The sequence below is a fragment of the Podarcis bocagei genome, assembly GCF_964188305.1.
Source record: "Podarcis bocagei genome assembly, chromosome: 18".
Classification (NCBI taxonomy): Eukaryota; Metazoa; Chordata; class Lepidosauria; order Squamata; family Lacertidae; genus Podarcis; species Podarcis bocagei.
In genome coordinates this window covers 11,729,940-11,756,311 of record NC_138144.1, presented here as the reverse complement: position 1 = coordinate 11,756,311, position 26,372 = coordinate 11,729,940, and the positions used below count along the sequence as shown (strand labels likewise).

Here is a 26,372-nt window from a genome sequence, read left to right as displayed (position 1 = left end):
CACTACGTCTCCTAGGCTTGTAGTCTTTCTTTGTGTAAGAATAGGCACAATCTGACGGGCAGCATAAATTAACAATGCCGAGTTTTAAAGAATAAGAGCTTTACTGCGTTAAAATCAACTTCTTCCTAAACAACAAGCTTCCAAACAGTCTGACTGAGATTCCATACTGCTCAGAACTGAGGCGACTGACTGACTGACATCTTACAGAGAACACAAAAGTGAAACTGGCTGCCAAGTCACATGACAGGGGGACTCCCCAGTTGGCAGTCAGGCCTGGAGAACCTGACTCGGCCCTAATGCCTGGGCAGGCCCAGCCCTTCCCCGCCTGCCTTGCTGCTTCGGCTCTCAGGACCCCATTACTTTCAGGAGCTGAGGGCCTCATCACACCTAAATCCAGCCCTGCGTCGGACGTTTGGCGTCCAATGATCATTCACAAACGGGAACACTCACTTCTGGGTTTGTGGCGCTTGGGAGCCAAAACGTTCGAGTCGCAAGGCTTTTGAGATCCAAGGTAGAACTGTATGTTCTTTTAAAGTTGTTTTTTTAATGCTTTCAGCTTTAGGTTTGTCTTTGCTGAATGCAATTGTCTTAAATAGATGCTGTGAGCTATCTTGAGCAGTTGTGGAAAGATTTTGAGTATTTCAAATAAACAAATGGCAGTGAGTGAAGCCATGAGCAGGATCAGTCCTCAGACCAAAAGACTCTGCAATACTCCCAAATTTTTTTCAGGATAATATTTGCCAGTGCTGAGCCTTCAAATCTGCTCTCATGTTGCAGTGCAATGAAATGTATTTTTAACAAATTCTATGCAGGAAAACCCCCAATAGTGAGCCCACCCACTCCAACCATCTGGAACGAAGGACCTGGGTTTTCAGAACAGAGGATAGGACTTCAGGTCTGGATTTCACTTCCGCTCCTTTCCTTTTTTTTTTCTTGTTGAAAACACCATCTTCAGGTATTCCAGTTGCTGGTTGTGGTCCTACCCTGTCTTTTATCCCCCATTTTTCTGGACATCTTTTTGAGGCAATTTTGTGCCCCACCCCTCACCTGCGCCCCTGGCGGGGGCCCACCTCATCACCCCCTAGCTAGGGCCCTGCCTGGACCACAGAGAAACCCTCTCCATAAAACTACAGGGATCTCTAAATCAGGCCTTCCTCCTCCACCCCCAGGATCACTGGGAAACACTTCCCCTGCCACAAAAGGTCACAACATACCTCCGGATTTTGCTGGGTTTCCCTGCACCGCTGGGCTGCTGCTGGTTCCCCAAACCACAGCCCTGCAAAGGAAGAAGGACATTGTACTCTCTGGGGGGCAGAACAAGCACCCCTGCCAGGCTGCCCATGCCCACGTCACCACAGGCTGCCAGCCTGCTCCTGCCTGGGCACCTGACCCCTGGCTTGGAAGGAGGGGAGCAAGGGGCTGCGGCGAGACGGGACTGCAACCCCCCAGCCCAGCCCTGTTTCACTCAGGTCAGCGTCATGACCTCCCTGCACATGTGGGGAATGGATTCCACATGGAATTACCACAAACTCCAATGGTTAATTCACTCCAGCCTCCTTCATGGTTTGGCGTCTCAGGAGCCTTTTTTGTCCTAGGAGACAGAAAGGAAAATAAAAAACAGAGGAAGAGGTTACAGGCAGGAAATGTCCGGGAATCCCAAAGTCTAAACTCAGAGACCTAGACTCAGGATCCAGCCTGGACCTCAACCTTTCCCTGTTCCCTCCCTGTGTCCTATTAAAGATTGTAAGCCCCTCGGGGCAGGACCCTTACCATGAAGGGTCATGTGCAGTGATGGCGCAAAGAAATAATTCGGAAGTAATTTCACCAGGCTCCTGCCCCATGCAAGCTGAAGCCTGCTAGGCGCCTTTCCTGAATACTCCAAATCGCCCACATCCTACCATTTCTTTCTTAAGAGGGCCTTCTTGAATGAGCAATGCAAAGAAATAGAGGAAAACAATAGAATGGGAAAAACCAGAGATCTGTTCAAGAAAATTTGAGATATGAAAGGAACATTTCGTTTAAAGATTACCATAATAAAGGACAAAAGTGGTAAGGACCTAACAGAAGCAGAAGACATCAAGAAGAGGTGGCAAGAATACACAGAGGAATTATACCCGAAAGATATGGATGTCTCGTACACCCCAGGTAGTGTGGTTGCTGACCTTGAGCCAGACATCCTGGAGAGTGAAGTCAAATGGGCCTTAGAAAGCACTGCTAAATAACAAGGCCAGTGGAAGTGATGATATTCCAGCTGGAATATTTAAAATTTTAAAAGATGCTGCTGTTAAGGTGCTACACTCAATATGCCAGCAAGTTTGGAAAACTCAGCAGTGGCCAGAGGATTGGAGAAGATCAGTCTACATCCCAATCCCAAAGAAGGGCAGCGCCAAAGAATGCTCCAACTACCGCACAATTGCATTCATTTCACACGCTAGCAAGGTTATGCTTAAAATTCTACAAGGAAAGCTCAAGCAGTATGTGGACCGAGAACTCCCAGAAGTGCAAGCTGGATTTCGAAGGGGCAGAGGAACCAGAGACCAGAGATATGCAGAAGACACAACCTTGATGGCAGAAAGTGAGGAGGAATTAAAGAACCTTTTAATGAAGGTGAAAGAGGAGAGCGCAAAATATGGTCTGAAGCTCAACATCAAAAAAAACTAACATCATGGCCACTGGTCCCATCACCTCCTGGCAAATAGCCCAGTACTGTGAAGCTTGGAGGTGGGATGTGAGGCATCTGGGCTTTAGCAGTGCAGTGGTACCTTGGGTTAAGAACTTCGTTCTGGAGGTCCGTTCTTAACCTAAAACTGTTCTTAACCTGAGGTACCACTTTAGCTAATGGGGCCTCCCACAGCTGCCACTCCACCGCTGCGCAATTTCTGTCCTCATCCTGAAACAAAGTTCTTAACCTGAGGTACCATTTCTGTACAAGCCAAGCCCTGGTTCCATGGCTCACCTGAATTAATGGAATCCTCTTGCAGGCCAAGTTGGGAGAGACCCCCTTCTCTCAGCACTGAACGGCCACATGCTCAGAGCGATGGCGGCTGTGCTGCTGCTTCTAAGTCCAGCTCAGCTTCAGGCCCCCCCTCGTGCCCCCTTCTAGAACCCACCGCTCTCAACCGACTCTCACCTGCCCCCCCTTCAAACTCCCTTTCCAAGCCTCCTTCCAGCTTCCGTCTCCGCCAGAATTCCACTCTCTCTCTTCCCCCTCCCTCCCTGCTTGACAATAATAATATTGCCGCTCATCTCCTCTAGGCCTCCTACCTGGAGAATCCATCTTTCTCTACCAACTCTCACTGTCATCTGACAGGCATCCCCCTTGCAGGGCATTATAAGGCTTGCTTGCAAAGCAGCACTTTGTGACATCAGCTGGGAAACGGGCCAGGCTGCTGGGTTGTCCGGCAGCTGAATGAAGAAAAATAAAACCAGACTTGCAGAGGCGAGGGAGGGCTGCTGTGGGGTCCCTGGCCCTCAGGAGGGGTACTCCTGTTCAGCGGGAAACTCATGCAAACAGATAACTTACAAGATAAATACTGAACCAAAAGCAACCTAAGAAAAATATCTTCTTTTTTTTAATGACAGGATAAACCACTCATTCAATTGTATCACCACTTGACTTATTGCTTGGAGGAGTTCCAGATAAATATATAGATGATAATATTTATTATTATCATCTATATGCTTAGACATATTTCTGGACATCTTTTTGAGGCAATTTTGTGCCCCACCCCTCACCTGCGCCCCTGGTGGGGGCCCACCTCATCACCCCCTAGCTAGGGCCCTGCCTGGACCACAGAGAAACCCTCTCCATAAAACTACAGGGATCTCTAAATCAGGCCTTCCTCCTCCACCCCCAGGATCACTGGGAAACACTTCCCCTGCCACACAAGGTCACAACATACCTCCGGATTTTGCTGGGTTTCCCTGCACCGCTGGGCTGCTGCTGGTTCCCCAAACCACGGCCTGCAAAGGAAGAAGGACATTGTACTCTCTGGGGGCAGAACAAGCACCCCTGCCAGGCTGCCCATGCCCACGTCACCACAGGCTGCCAGGCTGCTCCTGCCTGGGCACCTGACCCCTGGCTTGGAAGGAGGGGAGCAAGGGGCTGGGGCGAGACGGGACTGCAACCCCCCAACCCAGCCCTGTTTCACTCAGGTCAGCGCCATGACCTCCCTGCACATGTGGGGAATGGATTCCCCATGGAATTACCACAAACTCCAATGGTTGATTCACTCCAGCCTCCTTCATGCTTTGGCGTCTCAGGAGCCTTTTTTGTCCTAGGAGACAGAAAGGAAAATAAAAAACAGAGGAAGAGGTTACAGGTGGGAAATGTCCGGGAATCCCAAAGTCTAAACTCAGAGACCTAGACTCAGGATCCAGCCTGGACCTCAACCTTTCCCTGTTCCCTCCCTGTGTCCTATTAAAGATTGTAAGCCCCTCGGGGCAGGACCCTTACCATGAAGGGGCATGTGCAGCGATGGCGCAAAGAAATAATTCGGAAGTAATTTCACCAGGCTCCTGCCCCGTGCACGCTGAAGCCTGCTAGGCGCCTTTCCTGAGTACTCCAAAGCCAAGCCCTGGCTCCATGGCTCACCTGAATTCATGGAATCCTCTTGCCGCCAAGTTGGGAGAGACCCCTTTCTTTCGGCGTTGGACGGCCACATGCTCAGAGCAATGGCGGCTGTGCTGCTGCTTCTAAGTCCAGCTCAGCTTCAGCCCCCCCCCCCAGGCCCCCTTCTAGAACCCACAGCTCTCAACCGACTCTCACCTGCCCCCTTCAAACTCCCTTTCCCCATGGAATTAACTTACCACAATCTCCAATGTTTCTTTCATTGGCACACCAGCCTCCTTCATGGTTTGCCGTCTCAGCAGCCTTTTATGTCCTAGGAGACAGAAAGGAAAATAAAAAAGGAAGAGGTTACATGGCTCCATGGCTCACCTGAATAAAGGGAATCCTCCTGCTGCCAAGTTGCACATGCTCAGAGTGATGGCGGCTGTGTCCAGCTCAGTTTCAGCCCCCCCCCTCGTGCCCCCTTCTAGAACCCACCGCTCTCAACCGACTCTCACCTGCCCCCCTTCAAACTCCCTTTCCAAGCCTCCTTCCAGCTTCCGTCTCCGCCAGAATTCCACTCTCTCTCTTCCCCCCTCCCTCCCTGCTTGACATTCCCTTTGGAATTGTAATAGCATCACCTCACAATAATAATATTGCCACTCATCTCCTCTAGGCCTCCTACCTGGAGAATCCATCTTTCTCGACCAACTCTCACTGTCATCTGACAGGCATCCCCCTTGCAGGGCATTATAAGGCTTGCTTGCAAAGCAGCACTTTGTGACATCAGCTGGCAAACGGGCCAGGCTGCTGGGTTGTCCGGCAGCTGAATGAAGAAAAATAAAACCAGGGAGGGTCAAAGTGTGCTGGGATGAGGCCACCATGGGTCAGGCCAGAGGGGGCTGTTGGGGGGTGTGGTTGTGCCTCCCCTTCATCTGCATCTTGCTCCCCCACCCGTTCCTTCAGCTGCTCGAGAGAATCAGAGCATGGCAGAGTTGGAAGGGGTGCCAAGGGGCATCTAGTCCAACCCCCAGCAGTGCAAGGATCCTGCCCACAGCCAGCTCCTGGCTGGGCTCCACACTCCCACCACCTTCTTCCCAGCTGGATGCACAGACCCCTTGCCCTTCTGCATGGGGTGGAGAAAGGGGAGAGAGAGAGGTTTTGCTCCCTGTCCCTCCGGACATGGATATGAGAGCCCTGTCAATATCTCAAGGGCATCCCAGGGAGGAAGCTTGTCTTGGCTTCAACCAGAGCCAGGGCCTTTTCAACTCTGGCTCCGGCCTGGTGGAGCGCTCTGCCTCATGAGACCAGGGCCCTGCAGGATCTGATTTCTTTCCGCAGGGCCTGTAAGACAGAGTTGTTCCGCCTGGCCTTTGGCTTGGAGACAATTTGATTCCCTCCCTCCCTCTCTTTCTTTTTTCCTTTCCTTCTCCTCCTGCGATGAGGCTACATTTTAATATTTCAATGTTTCAATATTTTAATGTTGTATTTTAATTTTCTTTTGAAGTTGTAATCATTCAACTTGTTTTTATTATTGCTTGTAAGCCGCTCTGAGCCCGGCCTTGGCGGGGGAGGGCGGGGTATAAATAATAATAATAATAATAATTCTCCTTCTCCAGAGGCCCTCAGGACCTGAAGCCTTCAAGCGACCAGAAAGGAGATTCCGACTCCAGGAAGAACTTTCTGGCAGCAAGAGCTGCTTGACAGTGGGAGGAAATCCCTCGGAAGGTGGTCGACACTCCTTCCTTGGAGGTTTTTCAGCAGAGCTTAGATGGCCACCTGCCATGGGTTCTTGAGTTGAGATTCCTGCATTGCAGGGGGTTGAACTAGATGACCCTTGGGGTCCCTCACAACTCTACAGTTCTAGGATGCTATGATTTAAAGTGCATCCAGTGAGCAGTTAAAGCACATGGCGTCCCCCAAATGATCCTGGGCATTGCAGCTTCCCTGTCAGAGAGGCCAGTGTGGTGTAGTGGTTAAGAGCAGTGGACTCGTAATCTGGTGAACTGGGTTTGCTTCCCCGCTCCTCCCCATGCAGCTGCTGGGTGACCTTGGGCTAGTCACACTTCTCTGAAGTCTCTCAGCGGGGGGCAAGTTCTCGTCTGCACCATCTGACTGGGCTCTTCTCCCCCATTCCCTGAGCCTGGCATGCACTCCTGGGTGGAAAAGATCATCCTGCAATGCAGCGAAGGGTCTGTGGCCATGTTTTACGTTGCCCTCGGCTACCTGGGCTTCTTGGCTGCCACCTGCTTCACGGTGGCTTTCCTAGCCAGGAAGCTGCCTGGCTCCTTCAACGAAGCCAAGCTGATCACCTTCAGCATGCTGGTCTTCTGCAGTGTTTGGGTGTCTTTTGTGCCCCCCTACCTGAGCACCAAGGGGAAGTACATGGTGGCCGTGCAGATCTTCTCTATGTTGGCCTCCAGTGCTGGGCTCCTGGGCTGCATCTTCCTCCCCAAGTGCTACGTTATTGTGCTGAGGCCTGATCTGAACACAAAGGAGCACCTGACAACCAGAACTTAAGATGGCATCGGATTCAGTGTTGACAATGGCCATCACTGCAGTGATGAAACACAAGTAGTTGTCTTTGGATTACAGCTCCACATAGCTCTCTTCCTTTTACATGAATCATGAAAGATGAAAATAATTGTAGAAAACCTGCAATGGCCACAAGGCTACTGGGTCCAATGTTTAGCCTGTACTGCTTTATCACTGCCTGATTCCCACTAGATAACTGGTGATGAGCTATCTTAGCCTTGATGCTGCTAATAGGTCACAGTCGTCCTATCCTTTTCAGAAGTTGGAGCTTAGGGACACTGTGGCAAAAACTTTGTTTTAGCTTCTTCTCTTTATATTTTAGGGATTTTTCCAAATATAACGGAACTTTCCCTTTGACCCACTATAACGCCTTACCATCTGCTCTATTGCCCCCCCCCCCATTTAGTAATGAAAAACGGAATTAGAATGGCAAATAAAAATCCATTAACCCAACAGTTGTTGATAAAGCATGCGTATGAATAAGCCCTGAGGGGCATGCTCCTCAAACCTTCAACGATGGAAATCAGCGGAGCGCTTACTAAACTCCCACCATTATAGAAACAATACCTAATGGTTATTGGGGTGAGGATGTGGAGGCTGCAAGAGAGGCTGAAGAGGAGAAGGCAGGGCAAAATTTCCTGCTTTGCCTCAAACCGTGAAGCATCCTAGGCTGCCCCTGCCCCTTGCCCAATTACAAAGTGTTCCTGCTGTTTCCACAGGCCTGGCACCTTGGCAAACACTTGCCCTTCAGCCAGGCATTTGATAAATAAGAATCTTCACACACTTTAACTCAGTGGGTCTGACATCTGAGGAGATGCGCAGAGAAACATTCTTGGCTGAGTTTTGCTTTTCCTGGTATAATTTTATTCATTTATTCATTCATTTCATAAAATTTATATACCATATGATTGTAAGAAATACTCCAAAGGGGTTTAATATGAAGTTTCTGGATGGGGTAACTGTGAGGTGGATTTGTAGGTGGTTGACTGAATGAGCCCAAAGAGGGCTTATAAATGGTTCCTCATCATCCTGGGAAAAAGTGACAAGTGGGGTGCCGCAGGGTTCTCTCCTGGGTCCGTGGTTGTTCAACGTCTTTATAAATGACTAAGGGTGGAGGAGTTGTAGTCCCAAAACAACTGGAGGGCCAAGTTTGCCTGTGCCTGCCTTAACATTTGGGTGTACATCGGAAGGGCTGAGCGTCAGGAGAGAGGTACATTTCCTTCTTTTTTAAATCTAAGGGCTTATCCACACTTAAATTCTGCCCTGTTCTTTCCAGGTCGGTGCTTTAAGTCTCCATCTTGGAGTGTGTTCGGGGGGGGGGGGCTGGCTTTCCCTGCTAAAACCTTCTCTTTTAGGCCAGGAAGGTGGAAGTGGCCGAAACTGGAAAGATTTGAGGCCTAGACCTCCAACTGTCTCTCCTCAGACCAGGCAAGGAAGCATTGAAGAGGCTTAATTACTGACCTTCACACAACCTGAGGCCTTTTATTGAGGTGAGGGGGGAGAGAAGAAAAAGACTGTTTGTTTGGCTTGCACCACTTTGAATTGCAAGGACTGCTCCTCACTGCAGAAGCATTCCCTCCCCGCAGAAAACGAAAGGTTTCTTTTATGACTCAACTCGACCAGTGCAATGAGGAACGCTAAGGAGGTTAGATAACAGCCCTACGGAACAAGTGCAGGTTTCGTCTGCTCATAAAATAAGCAGACAGCCCTCGACTGATATAGCTTTGTTAATTATTGGAATGCCTGCCGGAAGGAGAAAATGAGGTGCAAAGAGCCAGAAGAGCACAATTGGGACTCACAATTCCTCTAAAACAAAGAATCAGCAGAGAGCCAGCGCCATCTTCCCTGGCTCAGAAACAGAGCGGGTTGAGGAAGCCGAGAAAACGGAGCAAATAGAACAAACAGTGAGTAACAACGTTGGGGGAACCTCACCCCCCCTTAAGGAGGATGACAATGACCCGACCCCCCTCCGCCCAGAGAAAGCTAATCCGTCCAAGAGGGCAAGAGCAGGAGCAGGAGGGATTCCTCCCACTCCCAACGCTGACCCACCCAGGCCTCTAGAACAAGATATCAGAGGAGCCTGCTTTCAACCGATTCCGGATACGCACCCCTACCAAGAGATTTGCATGTTGTCTGCAGAAACTATAGTTCTGGTTCTCCAAAGACTGAATGAAATCCTCACCAAAATAGTTAACAATGGGAAACAATTGGATACTAGCTCCTCCCCTTTAAATGCCCAGGGGCTTAAAAGGATGATAAGAAATGGCTTTGTTAACAACTCACCAACTCAAACTAGGGATGAATTGAAGTCCTGTCAAGTCTTGCAAACGAACTTGAGATTCACCGATACACTCATAGGTGGATGAACCGCAGACAAATTACTATGTCCTTGTCTCAGCTCCTGGATTACCATTGCCGAAATGTAGATCTAGAAAATTTCCACTTCCTGCCTACCGTGAGAAACATCATGCACCTATTTATGACCTTTAGGTCATCAGCCCTCCCATCTCGATTCATGGAGATAAAGGATACTCTATGGTGGTTCCAATCTCTCCGCCCAGTGAGGGTATTTAAAGACGAAACAAGGAGGCAATTGGTCCCTAGCATAGAGTCAAAGCTAATGCGGACAAGGGAAACCAAGCTCAACACTAGAAACACTAATTGCCCGAAGGAAGAAAAGAACTTTGTAAGCCTAGAATTACAAGACCTGAAGAAGAGGCTACTGAGTATAAAGACTGAGATTTCTACCCAAAATATAACGACAGTAGAGCCTAGAGCACAATATTTAAAGATGTCCAACAGCTCTTTATCCCATAGAAAGATATCAGTGCAACTCCCTGTTCCCTTTTCAAGCGACACCGAATTAGATGAGGAATTTGGCGCCTCCGACATTTTTATGGCAACAACACGTAAAGAACTCTATGTTGCTGACAAACTGGAGAAATCCATCACCAAATCTACATCTGGACCTTTGCCTAATGTTCCAAAAACTTATCAGAATGATCAACCTTCTCTACTGTACTCCTGGCGAAACAGGATGGACAGATCTTCTGAATTCGAAGCTGGCTCTTTGTTGGCCAGTGATCCACATTTTATAGCACATACCTCATTAATACTCCCACAGCCACAGATAAAACCAACAGTCCTCCAATCAATCCAGGAGAGAGAGGGGGACTGACAGTTAACAAAACACCATGGGACTGCCCTCCCCGCTTGGGGTGCGGTTGGTTGGGTTTTATCTTCTAGGGATACTTACCCTATCAAACCTTCACCTCTTCCCCATACCATTTTAACCCAGGAGTCCTGGCCCAGGGATGACTTGTTAGTAGGGGATGTTACCCTATTGGGGAGGCTAGTATGGGGTCTGGGATTTCCACTATTGAAGGGCTAGGGAGGAATGGCGGTGGGCGCTCTGCTTCAGGGCTCGCCATGCGGCAGGCTGCTATCCGCAGCGTGGAGAGCCCTGCGGGAACTCCCGCAGGGCTCCCCACGCTGCAGATGTCTGCCCCGCGCGAGGGGTGCTCTGCTTCAGGGCGCGTTGCGCGCCGGGCGGCAGGCTGCTATCCGCAGCGTGGGGAGCCCTGCGGGAACTCCCGCAGGGCTGCCTAGGCTGCAGATGTCTTCCCGAAGCGCCGGGCACTCTGCTTTTGGGGCGCCCGGCACTCCAGGAAGCAGACTGCTATCCGCAGCATAGACAGCCCTGCGGGAACTCCCGCAGGGCTGCCTAGGCTGCAAATGTCTTCCTGAAGCCTGGAGAGCGAGAGGGGTCGGTGCGCACCGACCCCTCTCGCTCTCCAAGCTTCAGCGAAAGCCTGCATTCGCCCCATAGGACGCACCCAGATTTCCCCTTCATTTTTGGAGGGGAAAAAGTGCGTCCTATGGGGCAAAAAATACAGTAACTAGATTGATCCGTCCTGGAGGGGAAAAGAGTTGGGATTTTGTTTTTGTATTTTTTCTCCTTTTTGTAATTGTTATGTATTGGAAATTAATAACACTATATTAAAAAACAAAAACACGGCTTTTTGTTTCCAGCCTGTTCTTCCAGCAACCTGACTTGTGCAAGCAGGCAGACCAGTGTGTGTGTGTGTGTGTGTGAGAGAGAGAGAGAGAGAGAGAGAGAGAGAGAGAGAGAGAACAAAAGGAAGTTGTGCTTTTTAGGGCAAACTATCTGCGTAAGTGTTACGGTTGGTTTTCCTCTCACAGAGTGAGGCAAACCAACAGGCAGTCTATTTCCCCCCGACCCGCCCTGCTGCACAGAGAGGTAGGTTGTGTCTGCCTGTGTGGGAATCGATGGTAGGGGCTGCTTTGTATGCAGGAATTTGCAGGTTTAATGGCTGCTGACCCTGCCAGCTAAAACAGACCGAAGAGCAGGTGGTGGGAAAGACCTGGGTCCCTGTTTTGGGAGGTGGGCATCTTCCTAAGTTCCTGTATTGTATAGAGATTGGAACCAGAGCTCAGTCATTCAATCCCCAGGCATCTCCCGTGAGAAGGAGAGGGTGAAGGTTCTTCCTCAGAGGCTGTAAATGCCTCTGAATATCAGTTTCTGGGAATCACAAATGGGGAGACTTGCTATTGCACACAACTCCTGCTCTTGGGCTCTGCATCTGTTTGGCCACTCTGAGGACAGGGTGGTGGGTGACAGGGGGCATTGGCCTGGCCCAGCTGGCTCTTCTTAAGGAAAGAACACCTCTCTGCTTGAGATCCTAGTAAGCTGCTGCCAGCCAGAGCTAACAGTCCTGGGCTAGATCAATGAATAGTCTGACCTGCTGCCCTAGGCTCAGAGGTCATTTGCACTCCAGCTGCCACCGAACTACAACACCCATCAGTGACATCTGGAGGGCCAAAGGGCCAGATCAGGGCTGAAATTAGACTTGAAAGAACCATTCTGTTGTAGGCAAGAGGCTCTGTCAAGGGGTGTGCTTTGTAAATGTGCCTAGCCCTCCCCACAACCTGCAGCATCCATGACTGGTGGCTGGCTGGCCTGCCTCTTCAGCAAAAGCAAGGCCACCATCTCCTGAGACAGCCTGTTCCCTTGTCCTATACTTTGCATCCTCAGGAAGATAGCAAGCCACTTCCTGTGTGTTTCAGGCTATTGAAATGGGGGGGGGGGTAGTGTTGAGCGAATGGACCGGTGGAGAGCTTAGCCGGTAGAGTATGAAACTCTTCATCTCAGGGTAGTTGGTTCAACCTTAGACAAAAGATTCCTGCGTTGCAGGGGGTTGGATTATTTGACCCTCATGGTCCCTTTTAGCTCTACAGTTCTATGATTCTAGAGGCCACTTTCTGTGTGTGGCTTTTGATACACTTGATTTTAAAAAGAATCTAACAGCAGAAAACTTAAATCTTTTTGGAAGTCTTGTTCCACAGGTGCTGAAAAGGCAACTGAAATGGTGCCTGTCCAATATCTAGCAGGAGGGAGCTTCCAAGAGTTGGGGCCACAAAGGCCTGATTCCTACGTTGTGTGGAACTAGGATTCCCAGGGCGTGCCTGAGCACGCAGCTCTCTCCTCTCAAGCCCAGCCCAGTTCTATTCTCTCCCACCACTAAGTCCTGGAGAAAGAGGTTAGTTGGGAGAGGGGGAAGAGGACACAAACACACACACACCGCAGGAATCCTGCAGGAATAATTTGCAGTCAACTCCTGAATGTTGCAAGCTGCGTGCCCAGTCTTCTTCTTCTTCTTGTGGACTCTCCTTCCTTGGAGGTATTTCAGCAGCGCTTGGGTGGGGGCCCCTTCCAGCCCTGCAGTTCTGGGGTGGCTGTGCTCCAATTTGTGTGTGGTTTTCTAATGCACAAGTTAGGAAGGGTTGCCATTAAATGCAAACTGAGGAAGCTTCCTATGTTCTGTGATAGGAATTTTGAGGTCATAGATATATGTTCATAAGTGTACCAATCAAGCACATACATAGATCAGCACAGGAAGACCGACTTGGAACCATCTTGATTCCCAAACTGTCCCAAACTGACCAAATGTTTTCTCTGCAAGGTAAAAGGAAAATGGGAAAACCTCCCCATTGTCTTTTCCTTCACAAATCCTGTCTTAAGGGTATGTCTGTGTTTGAATAGGGTGTGAGCCTGTGACCTGGCCCAGGAACTAAGTATTTATCATTACAAAAGACTGGCCAGGCTCCCCAGAAAATCCAATCAAGTAACCTGCCAGACAGGAGATAAACAAATTTCTGTTTTAGACCGCCTTTTTGTGATGTAGGTGTGATGTATCTGAGGGGTGGTCTTAGGTTACACCCCTTCTGTGATGTATGTATGATGTTTCTGGGGGTGGTCTTGATCTAAAGGGTAAAGGGACCCCTGACCGTTAGGTCCAGTTGTGGCCGACTCTGGGGTTGTACCGCTCATCTCGCTTTACTGGCCGAGGGAGCCGGCGTACAGCTTCCAGGTCATGTGGCCAGCATGACTAAGCCGCTTCTGGCGAACCAGAGCAGCGCATGGAAACACCGTTTACCTTCCCGCCGGAGCGGTACCTATTTATCTACTTGCACTTTGACGTGCTTTCGAACTGCTAGATTGGCAGGAGCAGGGACCGAGCAACGGGAGCTCACCCCGTCGCGGGGATTCGAACCGCCAACCTTCTGATCAGCAAGCCCTAGGCTCTGTGGTTTAACCCACAGCGCCACCCGCATCCCTGGTCTTGATCTACAGGGTGGCAATTTCAAAAGTATTTATAAGGCCTTGCGCACCATTTTTCGGGGTCCCTCCTCTCTCCTGTGAGTGAGGGGAGCACCCTGTTGCAACAGATCAATAAAGATCAAGCTTACTAGCTGCTTTGCTTCTCAATATTCTCTGGTTGGCCTCTGTTATTTTCTCCTACCAATAGGGAACCTATGTAAGGACTCTATATGGGCTCTTGGATACCCCATAAGGGAAAAGGGCATATTTTTGTTTACAACAATTTGTAACTGTTCACCCCAATGAACATGTCTGGATAGGCTTGCCTTGGTGAAGAAATTCTTAGCAGGCATCAAAATAATAATAATAATAATAATAATAATAATAATAATAATAATAATAATAATAATAATAGTAATAATTTATACCCCACCTTCCCCTGCCAAGACCGGGCTTAGGGTGGCTAACATCAGGTATAAAAACAATTGATTAAAATACAACTTAAAAACAGGATTAAAGTACAACTTAAAATGCAGCTTCATTTCAATGGAAGCCCAGATCAAAAACTGTTTGGGAGGAGAAAACGTCAAATCTTCACCAAGGCCAACTATCCAGACTGGTCCTACGTGGACCAGAAAAAACCAGGGAAGTCCCCAAATAGGAGTTCCATCACAGAGGGAAAAAGGGGAAAAGAAAGGGGGGAGGGGATCAAGCTGATTCCAAGCCAAAGGCCAGGCAGAACAACTCTGTCTTACAGGCCCTGCAGAAAGAAATCAGATCCCACAGGGCCCTGGTCTCAGGAGACAAAGCATTCCACCAGTGTTGAAAAGGCCCTGGCTCTGGTTGAGGAAACTCAATGAAACAACTCAGTGAAGATGCCTGCCTCAATATCAATAGGAAAGGAGTTCTGGAGAATACCTTCTACCACACTGAAAGATCCATTTCATGCAGGTGGGGGGGGGGGGAATGTGCAAAAGTAACTTGAATGATGCACATAAATACACAAATAGTTCCAGCGGTAGCTGAAGGTTCAGCATGAAGAATAACCAGAATATAGAAAGGTTTTCAAAGGCTCTAAGGAAGTGTCCTCTGCAGCTTTGGTTTCCCCCTTCTGCCTTATCTTGCTCAAGCAATGGGTTTTGCAAAACCGCTAGGCCACATCCGCTGCTGCAGAGGACAAGATAAGCCTCTGCAGTGAGCCGGGTGGGTGGGCTGGGGGGGGGGGCGGCGCAGGAGAGCTAGTTTTGCAAGGGGAAGGTGAGAACATCATTTGCTTGCACTTCAGCTGGTGGCATAGTTAAACTATGCAACTCGCTCCTGCAGGAGACAGTGATAAAAGAGGATAAATTGTGGAATTTTGTGGAAAAATCGTGGAGGGGTCATGTGATTGGTGCCTGCCGGCCAGGACGGCTCTGCTCTGCTTCCAGTCAGAGGGGGAAATGCTTCTGAATGCCAGGGGCTGGAAGCTGGGGGGGGGGGCGGCTCTTGCACTCAGATCCTGCTTGCAGGTTTCCCCCAGGCACCTGGCTGCTCCCTGGGAGGACAGAAGGCTGGACCGTGTGCCATTGGCTTGATCCAGCAGCCAAGGCTCTTCTTATGTTCTTATGGAGCCTCCCAGACCAGAGGCAGTCTATCTGGATCCCAGCAGGGGTGGCCTGTGGGGCTGGGGCTCTGGGTACATTTTTTATGGGGTGCTTAGGTTCGCAGCATCAACACCCCAAAGGGGTCTTGTTTCTCCCATAGCGGAAATCAGCTATGGCTCTCTCTCTCTCTGCCTTCCCAGCCTGCTGCTTCTGCCTCCAGCTTCTAGTTCCAATAACTGCTCCCAAACTCTGGCTTTTTCAAGTTTAGTTGCGATTCATGCAACTTGGGGTCCCTTCCAACTCTGATTCTATGATCTGCCATACTGCACAGAGCCCTCTTTCCTTTGATCTCTTAATGGCCCATCAGGGAGGTAGCCTGCCTTATATTTTAACACATGCTGGATCCAGGGATTAGAGAGGTCTGTCACCTACAAACTCATAACAATAGGTAGGTAGGTAGGTAGGTAGGTAGGTAGGTAGGTAGGTAGGTAGATAGATAGATAGATAGATAGATAGATAGATAGATAGATGCATGTCGCCCCAATCTCTGAGCAGAGAGATATTCACAGAATCACAGAATCATAGAGTTGGAAGAGACCACAAGGGCCATCGAGTCCAACCCCCTGCCAAGCAGGAAACACCATCAGAGCACTCCTGACATATGGTTGTCAAGCCTCTGCTTAAAGACCTCCAAAGTAGGAGACTCCACCACACTCCTTGGCAGCAAATTCCACTGTCGAACAGCTCTTACTGTCAGGAAGTTCTTCCTAATGTTTAGGTGGAATCTTCTTTCTTGTAGTTTGGATCCATTGCTCCGTGTCCGCTTCTCTGGAGCAGCAGAAAACAACCTTTCTCCCTCCTCTATGTGACATCCTTTTATATATTTGAACATGGCTATCATATCACCCCTTAACCTCCTCTTCTCCAGGCTAAACATGCCCAGCTCCCTTAGCCGTTCCTCATAAGGCATCGTTTCCAGGCCTTTGACCATTTTGGTTGCCCTCCTCTGGACACGTTCCAGCTTGTCAGTGTCCTTCTTGAATTGTGGTGCCCAGAACTGGACACAGTACTCCAGGTGAGGTCTGACCAGAGCAGAATACAGTGGCACTATTACTTCCCTTGATCTAGATGCTATACTCCTATTGATGCAGCCCAGAATTGCATTGGCTTTTTTAGCTGCCGCGTCACACTGTTGGCTCATGTCAAGTTTGTGGTCAACCAAGACTCCTAGATCCTTTTCACATGTACTGCTCTCAAGCCAGGTGTCACCCATCTTATATTTGTGCCTCTCATTTTTTTTGCCCAAGTGCAATACTTTACATTTCTCCCTGTTAAAGTTCATCTTGTTTGTTTTGGCCCAGTTCTCTAATCTGTCAAGGTCGTTTTGAAGTGTGATCCTGTCCTCTGGGGTGTTAGCCACCCCTCCCAGTTTGGTGTCATCTGCAAATTTGATCAGGATGCCCTTGAGTCCATCATCCAAGTCGTTGATAAAGATGTTGAATAAGACCGGGCCCAAGACAGAACCCTGTGGCACCCCACTAGTCACTCTTCTCCAGGATGAAGAGGAACCATTGATGAGCACTCTTTGGGTTCGGTCAGTCAGCCAGTTACAAATCCACTGAGTGGTAGCATAGTCAAGACCGCATTTTACCAGCTTCTTTACAAGAATATCATGGGGCACCTTGTCAAATGCCTTGCTGAAATCAAGGTAGGCTACATCCACTGCGTTCCCTTCATCTACCAGGCTTGTAATTCTGTCAAAAAACGAGATCAGGTTAGTCTGACATGACTTATTTTTCAGAAATCCATGCTGACTATTGGTGATCACAGCATTCCTTTCTAGGTGCTCACAGACTGTTTGCTTAATGATCTGCTCCAGAATCTTCCCTGGTATTGATGTCAGACTGACTGGGCGGTAATTATTTGGGTCCTCTCTTTTCCCCTTTTTGAAAATAGGGACAACATTTGCCCTCCTCCAGTCTGCCGGGACTTCGCCTGTTCTCCAGGAATTCTCAAAGATGACTGCCAGTGGTTCTGAGATCACATCTGCCAGTTCTTTTAATACTCTTGGATGCAGTTCATCTGGCCCTGGAGACTTGAATACATCTAAACTGGCCAAGTATTCTTGTACTATCTCCTTAGTTATTCTGGGCTGTGTTTCCTTTGCTGAATCATTTGCTCCAAATTCTTCAGGTCGGGCATTGTTTTCCTTATCGGAGAAGACTGAGGCAAAGAAGGCATTGAGGAGTTCAGCCCTTTCTGTGTCCCCTGTTTGCATTTCACCATCTTCTCCTCTGAGTGACCCCACTGTTTCTTTGTTCTTCCTTTTGCTACGAACATACCCATAGAAGCCTTTTTTGTTGCTTTTAACCTCGCTAGCAAGCCTGAGTTCATTCTGTGCTTTAGCTTTTCTGACTTTGTGTCTACACGTGCTGGCTATTTGTTTGAATTCCTCTTTGGTGGTTTCCCCCCTTTTCCATTTTTTGTACACATCCTTTTTTAATCTTAACTCAGTTAGAAGTTCTTTAGATAGCCACCCTGGCTTCTTTAGGCACCTTCCATGTTTCCGTCTCATTGGTATTGCCTGACATTGTGCTTTTAGTATCTCCCTCTTAACAAACTCCCAGCCATCATGAACTCCCTTTCCTTTTAGTATTACTGTCCATGGGATCTCACCCAGCACTTCCCTAAGTTTTATGAAGTCGGCTTTCTTAAAGTCAAGAAATTGAGTCCTAGTATGCTTGGCTGCTCCTTTCCGCTGTATAGTAAACTTCAGAAGAGCATGATCACTCGCGCCTAATGATCCTTCCACTTCTACCCCACTAACCAGATCATCAACATTGGTTAGGACCAGATCTAAAATGGCTGTTCCTCTTGTTGCTTCTCCCACTTTCTGGACAATGAAGTTGTCTGCAAGGCCAGTGAGGAATCTGTTTGACCTTATGCTCTTGGCTGAGTTTGACATCCAACAAATATCCGGGTAATTGAAGTCCCCCATTACTACTATCTCCCTTCCTTTTGCATGCTTGGCCATCTGTACCAGGAAGGCATCATCTATGTCCTCCGTTTGGCTTGGGGATCTATAGTAAACTCCCACAATGAGGTCCCTGTTATTCTTCTCTCCCTTAATTTTGACCCAAATGCTCTCACTTTGGCTTTGAGGTTCTGAATCTTGGATCTCTTCACAGGTATACACATCCCTGACATATAACGCCACTCCTCCTCCTTTCTTGTCTGGTCTGTTTCTCTGAAATAGATTGTATCCCCCCATTTTTACATTCCAATCGTGGGACTTATCCCACCAGGTTTCAGTGATGCCTATTATGTCATATTTAGTTTCCTGTACCAAGAGCTCAAGCTCATCTTGTTTATTTCCCATGCTTTGCGCATTAGTGTACAGACACTGAAGTCCATTAATCATTCCCCCGTGTCTCTTATTTAAGGATTTTTTCCTCCCACCACTAGGTCTGCGTGCTGTTTGCTCCATTTGGTCTATGACATTTGGATGATCATCTTCATCAATTGATAGGCTCCTACCTTCAGGAGCACTGTCTCCCTCCCCCACATTGGTCAGTTTAAAGCCAGGGGTCCCCGGGGCTTACCCAGGGTCCCCGGGGCTTACCCAGGGTTGGTTATTCCAGGGGTCCCCGGGGCTTACCCAGGGTTGGTTTCCTTGGAATGAGGGACAGTGGAGAGCCAGGCGCTGCGTCAGTTTCACAGCAGCGGGACGGTCCCTCTTCAGCCAGCCAGCCTCTGCCGTCTTGCCGGTTGCTGAGCAGCAGGCCAGAGAAGCCCAGAGGGGGGTCCCTCCTTCTCACCATAGCTTGCATCTGCTCGGGAGGAGTCCAGGGGGGCAGATGCCAGTCCCAGCAACGTCTTCCACTAGGGCCAGTCAGCCTAGGCGAACTCTGCTGTGTTTTCCCTTTTCTGAATAAAAAGCTGACTTCTCCTTGAGTCTGGCGTCTCCCTTCTGACCTGCGGAGGAACCAGCCTGGGAATCCAGCAGAAGTCCAGCATGGCTCGGTCTCTCTCGCTTCCAGTTCAGCTCTCACACAACTGGGGGGGGGGGGGGGACAAGGCCCGTTTATTTGCCCAGAGGGCACCATCACAGGGGTCCTTAGGTGGCAACTGGGACCATTAAGAAGAAACCTGCCTGGCTAGTTCAACAATGGAAATCTGTTAGATTTTCTCTTTGCTGAGGAGGAATTAGAAGGGCATCATGCTGACTAAATCCTCTCACCAAACTAATATATATATACAGTGGTACCTTGGGTTAAGTACTTAATTAGTTCCAGAGGTCCGTATATAACCTGAAACTGTTCTTAACCTGAAGCACCACTTTAGCTAATGGGGCCTCCTGCTGCCGCCGCGCCTCCGGGACATGATTTCTGTTCTCATCCTGAAGCAAAGTTCTTAACCTGAAGCACTATTTCTGACTTAGCGGAGTCTGCAACCTGAGGTACCACTGTACCTTGGTTTACAAACTTAACCATTCCGGACGTCCGTTCTTAAACCGAGGTGCGCTTTCCTTCGTGAGGCCTCCTGCCGCTGGTGCCCTTCCACCATTTGGATTCCGCTCTTAGACTGAGGTAAAGTTCGCAAACTGGGGCACTATTTCCGGTTTTGTGGAGTTTGTAAACTGAATCGTTCTTAAATTGGACTGTTCTTAAACCGAGGTACCACTGTACACATGCTGCTTCCAAACTTCAGCCTGGCAGGTGCTGGCTGCAGAGATGCTCTGGGGGCCTGACCTGCTCTGCCCCCTCTCCCCAAGGTCTCTGGTCTGGGCCATTGCAGGGCTGGGGGGGGCACCTGCTGGGCAAGATCTCCACTCGCCAGGCCTCCATGATCGTCCAGAGGCTTTGGCTTCCAACCTCATCCCTTCCAATGCCTGACGATGGTTCTGTTTGCCCATCTCTTCCAGACTAAGGAATGCCTCCGGTTTCAAGAGTCCCTCTGATCTTGCTGGTGCTCCTGGGAACATCCGCCAGTGCACTGGATTGGGCCCTGGAAGGAGAATGGAAAGGATGGAAGGAAGTTCACGCCAAGCAATACCTCAAGGTGAGTTTGCCGTGACAAGATGTCAATTCCCCCGAAGTACTAGCACTGCTGATTATTGCAGAGAGAAATTTCCCCTGGGAAATCCAACTTTTCTTCAAGGGACCTAAAGACAAAGACTCTCTGTGCACATACAAAGTGCCTGGTTCCTTATAAAAACGTAATTGCTTTGTTGGATTGTAGTCTTTCTAGGCCTTATTAACAATGGGTAGGAAAATGTTGCACCCGAGCCGGGACGAAAGGAGCCAAACGACACCAAGGGGTTAAATCCAGAGAAAGAGCGTTTTATTCTGCCATGGGGGGGGGGGGCAGAGGCACCTGTGTGATTCAGTTCACAAAAGACAGGCCGCAGCAAAAAGCATTTTACATCAGGTTTTTATCCTGTTCCACAAACCCCCCTTCTTCCCTCTCCCCCTCCACAGGTTTTACATAGAAATGTATGTTGCAACTCAATGTGCCAGAACAAGGTCATCTTGGATCTGGGAAGCAAAAAAATTTGCTGTTCTCAGCTCAGCTTTTTGCTACAGCTTTTTTGTAACGCTTTTTGTCTTAGAGGAAAATGCAGTTTTAAAAATGCTTGAGGTGAGGCCTGGCTGGGGGGGGGGGATTCACAAACAGTTTTAGGGCTTTTGGGGGTAACCCTAACTGTTCCCGTTCAGGATTAAACGAAGGTTCCCTCTAAATTCAGCATTGCGTTCTAGTGAGGGACATCTGTGCCCCCAGCAGCTGCTATTCAGAGGTAGACGCTCCTGGGCATGGAGAGTCTTAGAATGACCAGCTGGGAAAGGAACATTTCAGAGACAGGCAGCACCAAATGGGCTCCTTTGGAGGAAGGTGAGATATAAATACATATAATAGTGGTGGCCTTTTAGTAGAATAAAAATAATACTGAGGTCCAGCTCTGAGGGCCTTCTGGCGGTCCCCTCTCTGCAAGAAGCCAAGTTACAGGGAACCAGGCAGAGGGCCTTTTCGGTGGTGGCGCCCTCCCTGTGGAACGCCCTCCCACCAGATGTCAAAGAGAAGAACAACTACCCGACTTTTAGAAGACATCTTAAGGCAGCCCTCTTTAGGGAAGCTTTTAATGTTTAATAGGTTATTTTATTTCAGTGTTTTGTTGGAAGCCGCCCAGAGTGGCTGGGGGGTATAAATAATAAATTATTATTATTATATAATAGCATTATTCCCCCCTTGCTTTTTATTTTTGTCCTAAATTTATTTGCCGAGCTAAAGAAGAAAATACATTTATAAAAGGGGGAACCAGTGAAATTTATAAAATATTAGAAGAAATGGAGGATCAAAAAGATCATTTAAAAGAGGTGTGAGAAAAGGCAACAACAAGGCAGATAGATTATCAAAGCTAGGGGGAAATATAATAGAAACGTACATTGAAAATGTTGTCTATAAAAATAAAAGAAAATTGTTATGTTAATTTGGAGATGGCATTTAACACCAGTTAGATTAAATCAAATAAGCAAGGGATATTTGGCATTACATTGGTGAGGATGCCAGGAAACAGGGAATTATGTTCACATGTGGTGGGGGTGTAAATATGTAAAAAATAGTAATAATGGCAAAGGGTGTTTAAGAAGATAGGAGAAATTACGGGGTTAATGATGATCCAAAGTCCAGAGGTAGCACTATTATCAATTTACGATGGGGCTAGGAAGGACTTGCTCAGAAATATTTTGACAGCCGCACAAATCATTATAGCTGGGAAGTGGAAGGGGCAAGGAGAATATAAAATGGAAGAATGGTACAAAGAGCTTTGGGATATAGCTATTAATGACAAGTTGACATGTACCATTAGGGTAAGACGGGGAGCAATGATTTTGCAAAGATACGGAGGGTGGTTTTGGAGTTTGTATTATTAACACAGAAAAGGGTTGGACCATCACACAGGAGGTGCTGAGATTTTGGGAAGCTGAGCAGGTATTGTGGTCTCAGTGGAGGGGGCACACTTTTATTCTTATTTATGTATGATTAGTTGTATGATTTTTATTACATTAATAATAAACAATATTTTTAAAAAAGAAAGAAATTCATATCAAATCATTCCCGTGGTGGGTTTTCATCATTCCAGCGTTGCTTTACTCAGGGAGAAGATGGCCATCAGAGGAGGGAACTTGAAGCGAGGCCATAATCCCTGAAGCGTGTGGTCACACACTCACCAGCCATACTGCCTAGGGGTTAAGTCTCATCATCCTGACTCAGGATTGCCACTCAAAACCATTCAGAGAACAATGTCCAACCGGTTTCAGTGTACTGGGATACTGGTATTTGACTTGGCCTGGGGAGTCGGAGGTTGCAGCTTACCCAGTGATAGGAATGTAGTATGTATCTGATTGACATGGCATCAGTTTTCAGCCCAAATGCCACTCCTAGTTCTTGACATGTTTATGACATATGTGTGACATCAAGGTGTTATGGGTAATCTAGGGAAACTTTTAAAAGAGTACCCCTTGTTTAAAAGAGTACCCCCCACTGCATCTTCTGTGTTGAAGTTTGGAGTCTTGTTGCAACAATAAAGATTCGGCCTCCTGGCTGCTGGTTTTCTTCAATTTCTTGACTACAGTCTTGTTTGACCTTCCAGCCTAAGCCTGCGGAACTCATTGCTGCAAGAGAGAAACACAGGAACAGAATAGAGAGAGAGAATGAAGAGAGAATGAATAAGACTCCTTCTGGCCTGTCCAAACAGTGCATCATTGAGATAAGATAACAGGGCTGATCTCAATCCCGCTCAGTCCAGCTGCTCCCAGCTCCTCTGAAAAACCTTCCAGATGAGAATCTTCTGCTTGTTTCTTAGCAGAATGGAGATGTACTGGCCATGTTCTGGCATGTTTCAGCTTCCAGCTTGGAATACACACAATATGCTATAAAACTTCTGTTATTTGAAGTGATTTCTGTCCCTCAGAAATGCCATTTAGATTTAATACTTGGCACACATACATCCCCATTTTTAAAGTTGGATTTTCCATAGCATCAATTTATTGTGGGAGAATTGATCAAATTTATTTTTACTAGCCATCATGCTCCATAATTTCCTGACTGACTTAATTCTGTCAGGTGGATTTTGAATTATAACATATTTTGATCCCAGTGCTGTCCATGCAACTAATGGGGTTATATCTGCATATTCAAGTGACACCCAAGCCAGAAAAACATTGTTGGAATTTACTTTCCAACATCTAACATTTGGTAGTAAATAAACTTGATGGTACAGTTCTAGATTTGGGATGCCAAATCCTCCTTTTTTGTTGGTAACTTGCATTCTTTAGTAAGGATATTCTTGGAGTTGCAGAACCCCTTAGGCATTTCCTAATTAAGGAGTTCATTTTACATAAATATTTACAAGATAAATGAAGTGGAATTCCTCTCAAAATGTAGATCATTCTGGGAATAATGTTCATCTTGAGAGCGTGTTCTGTGTTACAAATCAAGCATTGCTAGGAGGTGTTTCTTTTTGTTTTCTAATGTATTTCTTACCAAGAAAAAAGTCAGTGTGGCATGAGGAAATTTTGGTGTGGCCAGAGAAAAAAGCTTGAGAACCCCAGATCCGTAATTGAGCTTCCCATTGCAGGAGGAAGAGGCATTTCGCCGGGCCGTCTGGGAGAAGAACCTGCGGAGGATTGAGCAGCATAACCAGGAGGGGAGCAGCTTCCAGCTGGCAATGAACCACCTGGGCGATTTGGTAACTGGAACTCTCTTGCCTTGCCCTTGTTGAGCTGGCATTTGTGAGCTCAACGCTCTTTGGGGGAACGCAGGTCTTGGGAATGGCTGCAGTCCAGCTGCTGGGAGTGGAGAGGGAGGATGCCGGTTTTGCCCTGGGATGCAGCCTCAGGAGTAGCTTGGCAGGGGTGGGCATTCTGAAAATCTGGAAGTAAGAGCACAGCAACTCTGGTTTCCTCCCGCAGACGGACGAAGAGTTTAACGAGATGCTCAGCGGCTTCCGTTCTGACTTGGCCGACCAACCCGGTAAGAAGGTGGCCTTGTTCCAAGAATCATCCAGCCTGGAGACCCCCAAGGAAGTTGACTGGCGCACCAAAGGTTATGTCACCCCAGTCAAGAACCAGGTGAGCCCAGAACCACCTGGGGAGACTTAATGGCCAAGCTCAGGATTCCTGGAGGGGCCTTTTTTAACATCTCTCTGTTGGAGCAGGCCAGCATCCGGTTCCCACAGGGCAAGAGCACTCTGCCCACTTGTGATACCCAGCACCTGGCTTTCCGAGGTGGACTGCCCCTGGCCATTGAGGTTCTGCACATGGAGAACACCACTGGGTCAGACAAAAGGAAGTCCATCTAGCCCAGCACCCTGTTCTCACAGGACTCCACCTGATGCCCCAACAGGAAACCTGCAAGCAGGACCCAAATACAAGAGCAGGGCCATCCTGGCTAGAAGCCAGCCTGACCTTCTCCTCCACATATCTGACCAGCCCTCTTTTAAAGCCATCCAAGTTGGTGGCCCTCACTGCCTCCCTTGGGAGGGAGTTCTGCCCTTTAAAATGTCCTTCTGAAGGACTTTGCTCCCTCTGTCTGAATCTTCCAGCATCTGCCTTCACTGCATGTCCACCAGTTCTAGTGTTATGGGAGAGGGAGAAAAACTTTTTGCTTTGTCATAGAATTGCAGAATTGGAAGGGACCCTCGGGGTCCAAACCCCTGCAATGCAGGAACCTCAGGTAGTTCATTCATAACAGATGGCCATCCAGCCTCTGCTCAGAAACCTCCAAGGAAGGAGAGGCCACCACCTTCCTAGGTACTCCATTTTCCACTCTCAAAGAGCTCTTTCTGTCAGAAAGTTCTTCCTGATGTTTACCGTATTTTTCGCTCTATAAGACGCACTTTTTCACTCCAAAAAAAGTAAGGGGGAATGTGTGTGCGTCTTATGGAGTGAATGCAGGTTGCGTGGCTATCCCAGAAGCCAAATCCCTCTTGCTGTTCTAGCTTCTGGGATTCAGAGTATTTTTTTCCTTGTTTTCCTCCTCCAAAAACTAGGTGCGTCCTATGGTCTGGTGCGTCTTTTAGAGTGAAAAATATGGTAGTTGGAGTCTCCTTTTTTGTAACTTGAAGCCATTGGTTTGGGTCCTACCCTCCAGAGCAGGAGAAAACAAGCTTGTTCCCTCATCCATGTGAGAGCCCTTGAGATGTTGGAAGATGGCTCTCATATCTCCTCAGTCTCCTCTTCTCTACCCAGCTCCTTCAACCTTTCTACATAAGGCCTGGTTTCCAGGCCCTCCTCTGCACATGTTCCAGCTGGTCAATATCCTTCTTAAACTGTGGCTCCCAGAACGGGACCCAGGACCCAGGTGGAGTCTGCCCCCACACCATGCCTGTTTGATTTACTTCTGCCTCACCACCTCTTGCTGTTCCCACAGGGCCACTGCGGATCCTGCTGGGCATTCAGCGCCACCGGAGCACTTGAAGGGCTGCGCTTCAACAGGACAGGGAAGCTGATCCCGCTAAGCGAACAGAACCTCATTGATTGTTCCTGGAAGCTGGGCAACCAGGGCTGCCATGGAGGGTACATCACCCGGGCCTTCGAGTACGTGCGGGAAAACGGTGGCATAAACTCAGAGACCAGCTACCCCTACTTGGAGAAAGTAAGACGGAAGGAGGAATCAGTGCACATGCCTCGCTGATCTGGGCCACACACATGGGCACAATTGTGCTTCCATTAGCCTCAGTTGTTTTCTCTCCAGGAGAGACCTCATTATCACATCCTTTGTTCTCTTGTGGCTTCCAGAGAAACACTCAAAGGCAACTCCCTTCAAAATGGCAGTTTGCAATTTAATAACCCTCTCACATGATCTAAAGTTAAACACGATATGAGAGAGCAGAGAACACCCTAAATTGATTATCAACCCATTTATTTTATTTTTTCAATTTTTGTTTATCATTTCCATTTTTACACATGAAACAAGAACCTCCCCTTACATGGTTCATTTTGTTACTTTCTTTACTTTCTTTTCCACTACATATTCTAGTTTCCCCCTATATCATATTTTTTCTCAACTTTATATCTCAATATTT

At 48.2% G+C, this 26,372-nt stretch overlaps 1 protein-coding gene across 2 annotated transcripts in view; it reads left to right on the top strand.

Moving 5' to 3' along the window:
• Positions 1-357: 357 nt before the first annotated feature.
• LOC308577618 (procathepsin L-like) overlaps positions 358-26,372 on the top strand; it is a 34,484-nt gene continuing 8,469 nt past the window's right edge. Inside the window, exons 1-5 of one of the 2 annotated variants that reach the window (XM_081177981.1) lie at positions 358-511; positions 20,214-20,350; positions 23,925-24,035; positions 24,259-24,417; positions 25,718-25,942. In XM_081177981.1, the coding sequence (XP_081034107.1) occupies positions 20,222-20,350; positions 23,925-24,035; positions 24,259-24,417; positions 25,718-25,942 (624 nt within the window). In that variant the 5' untranslated portion in view covers positions 358-511; positions 20,214-20,221. Of the gene's footprint in view, positions 512-11,235; positions 11,346-20,213; positions 20,351-23,924; positions 24,036-24,258; positions 24,418-25,717; positions 25,943-26,372 lie in introns of those variants that run through there. The other variant, XM_081177980.1, reaches the window with a different exon arrangement.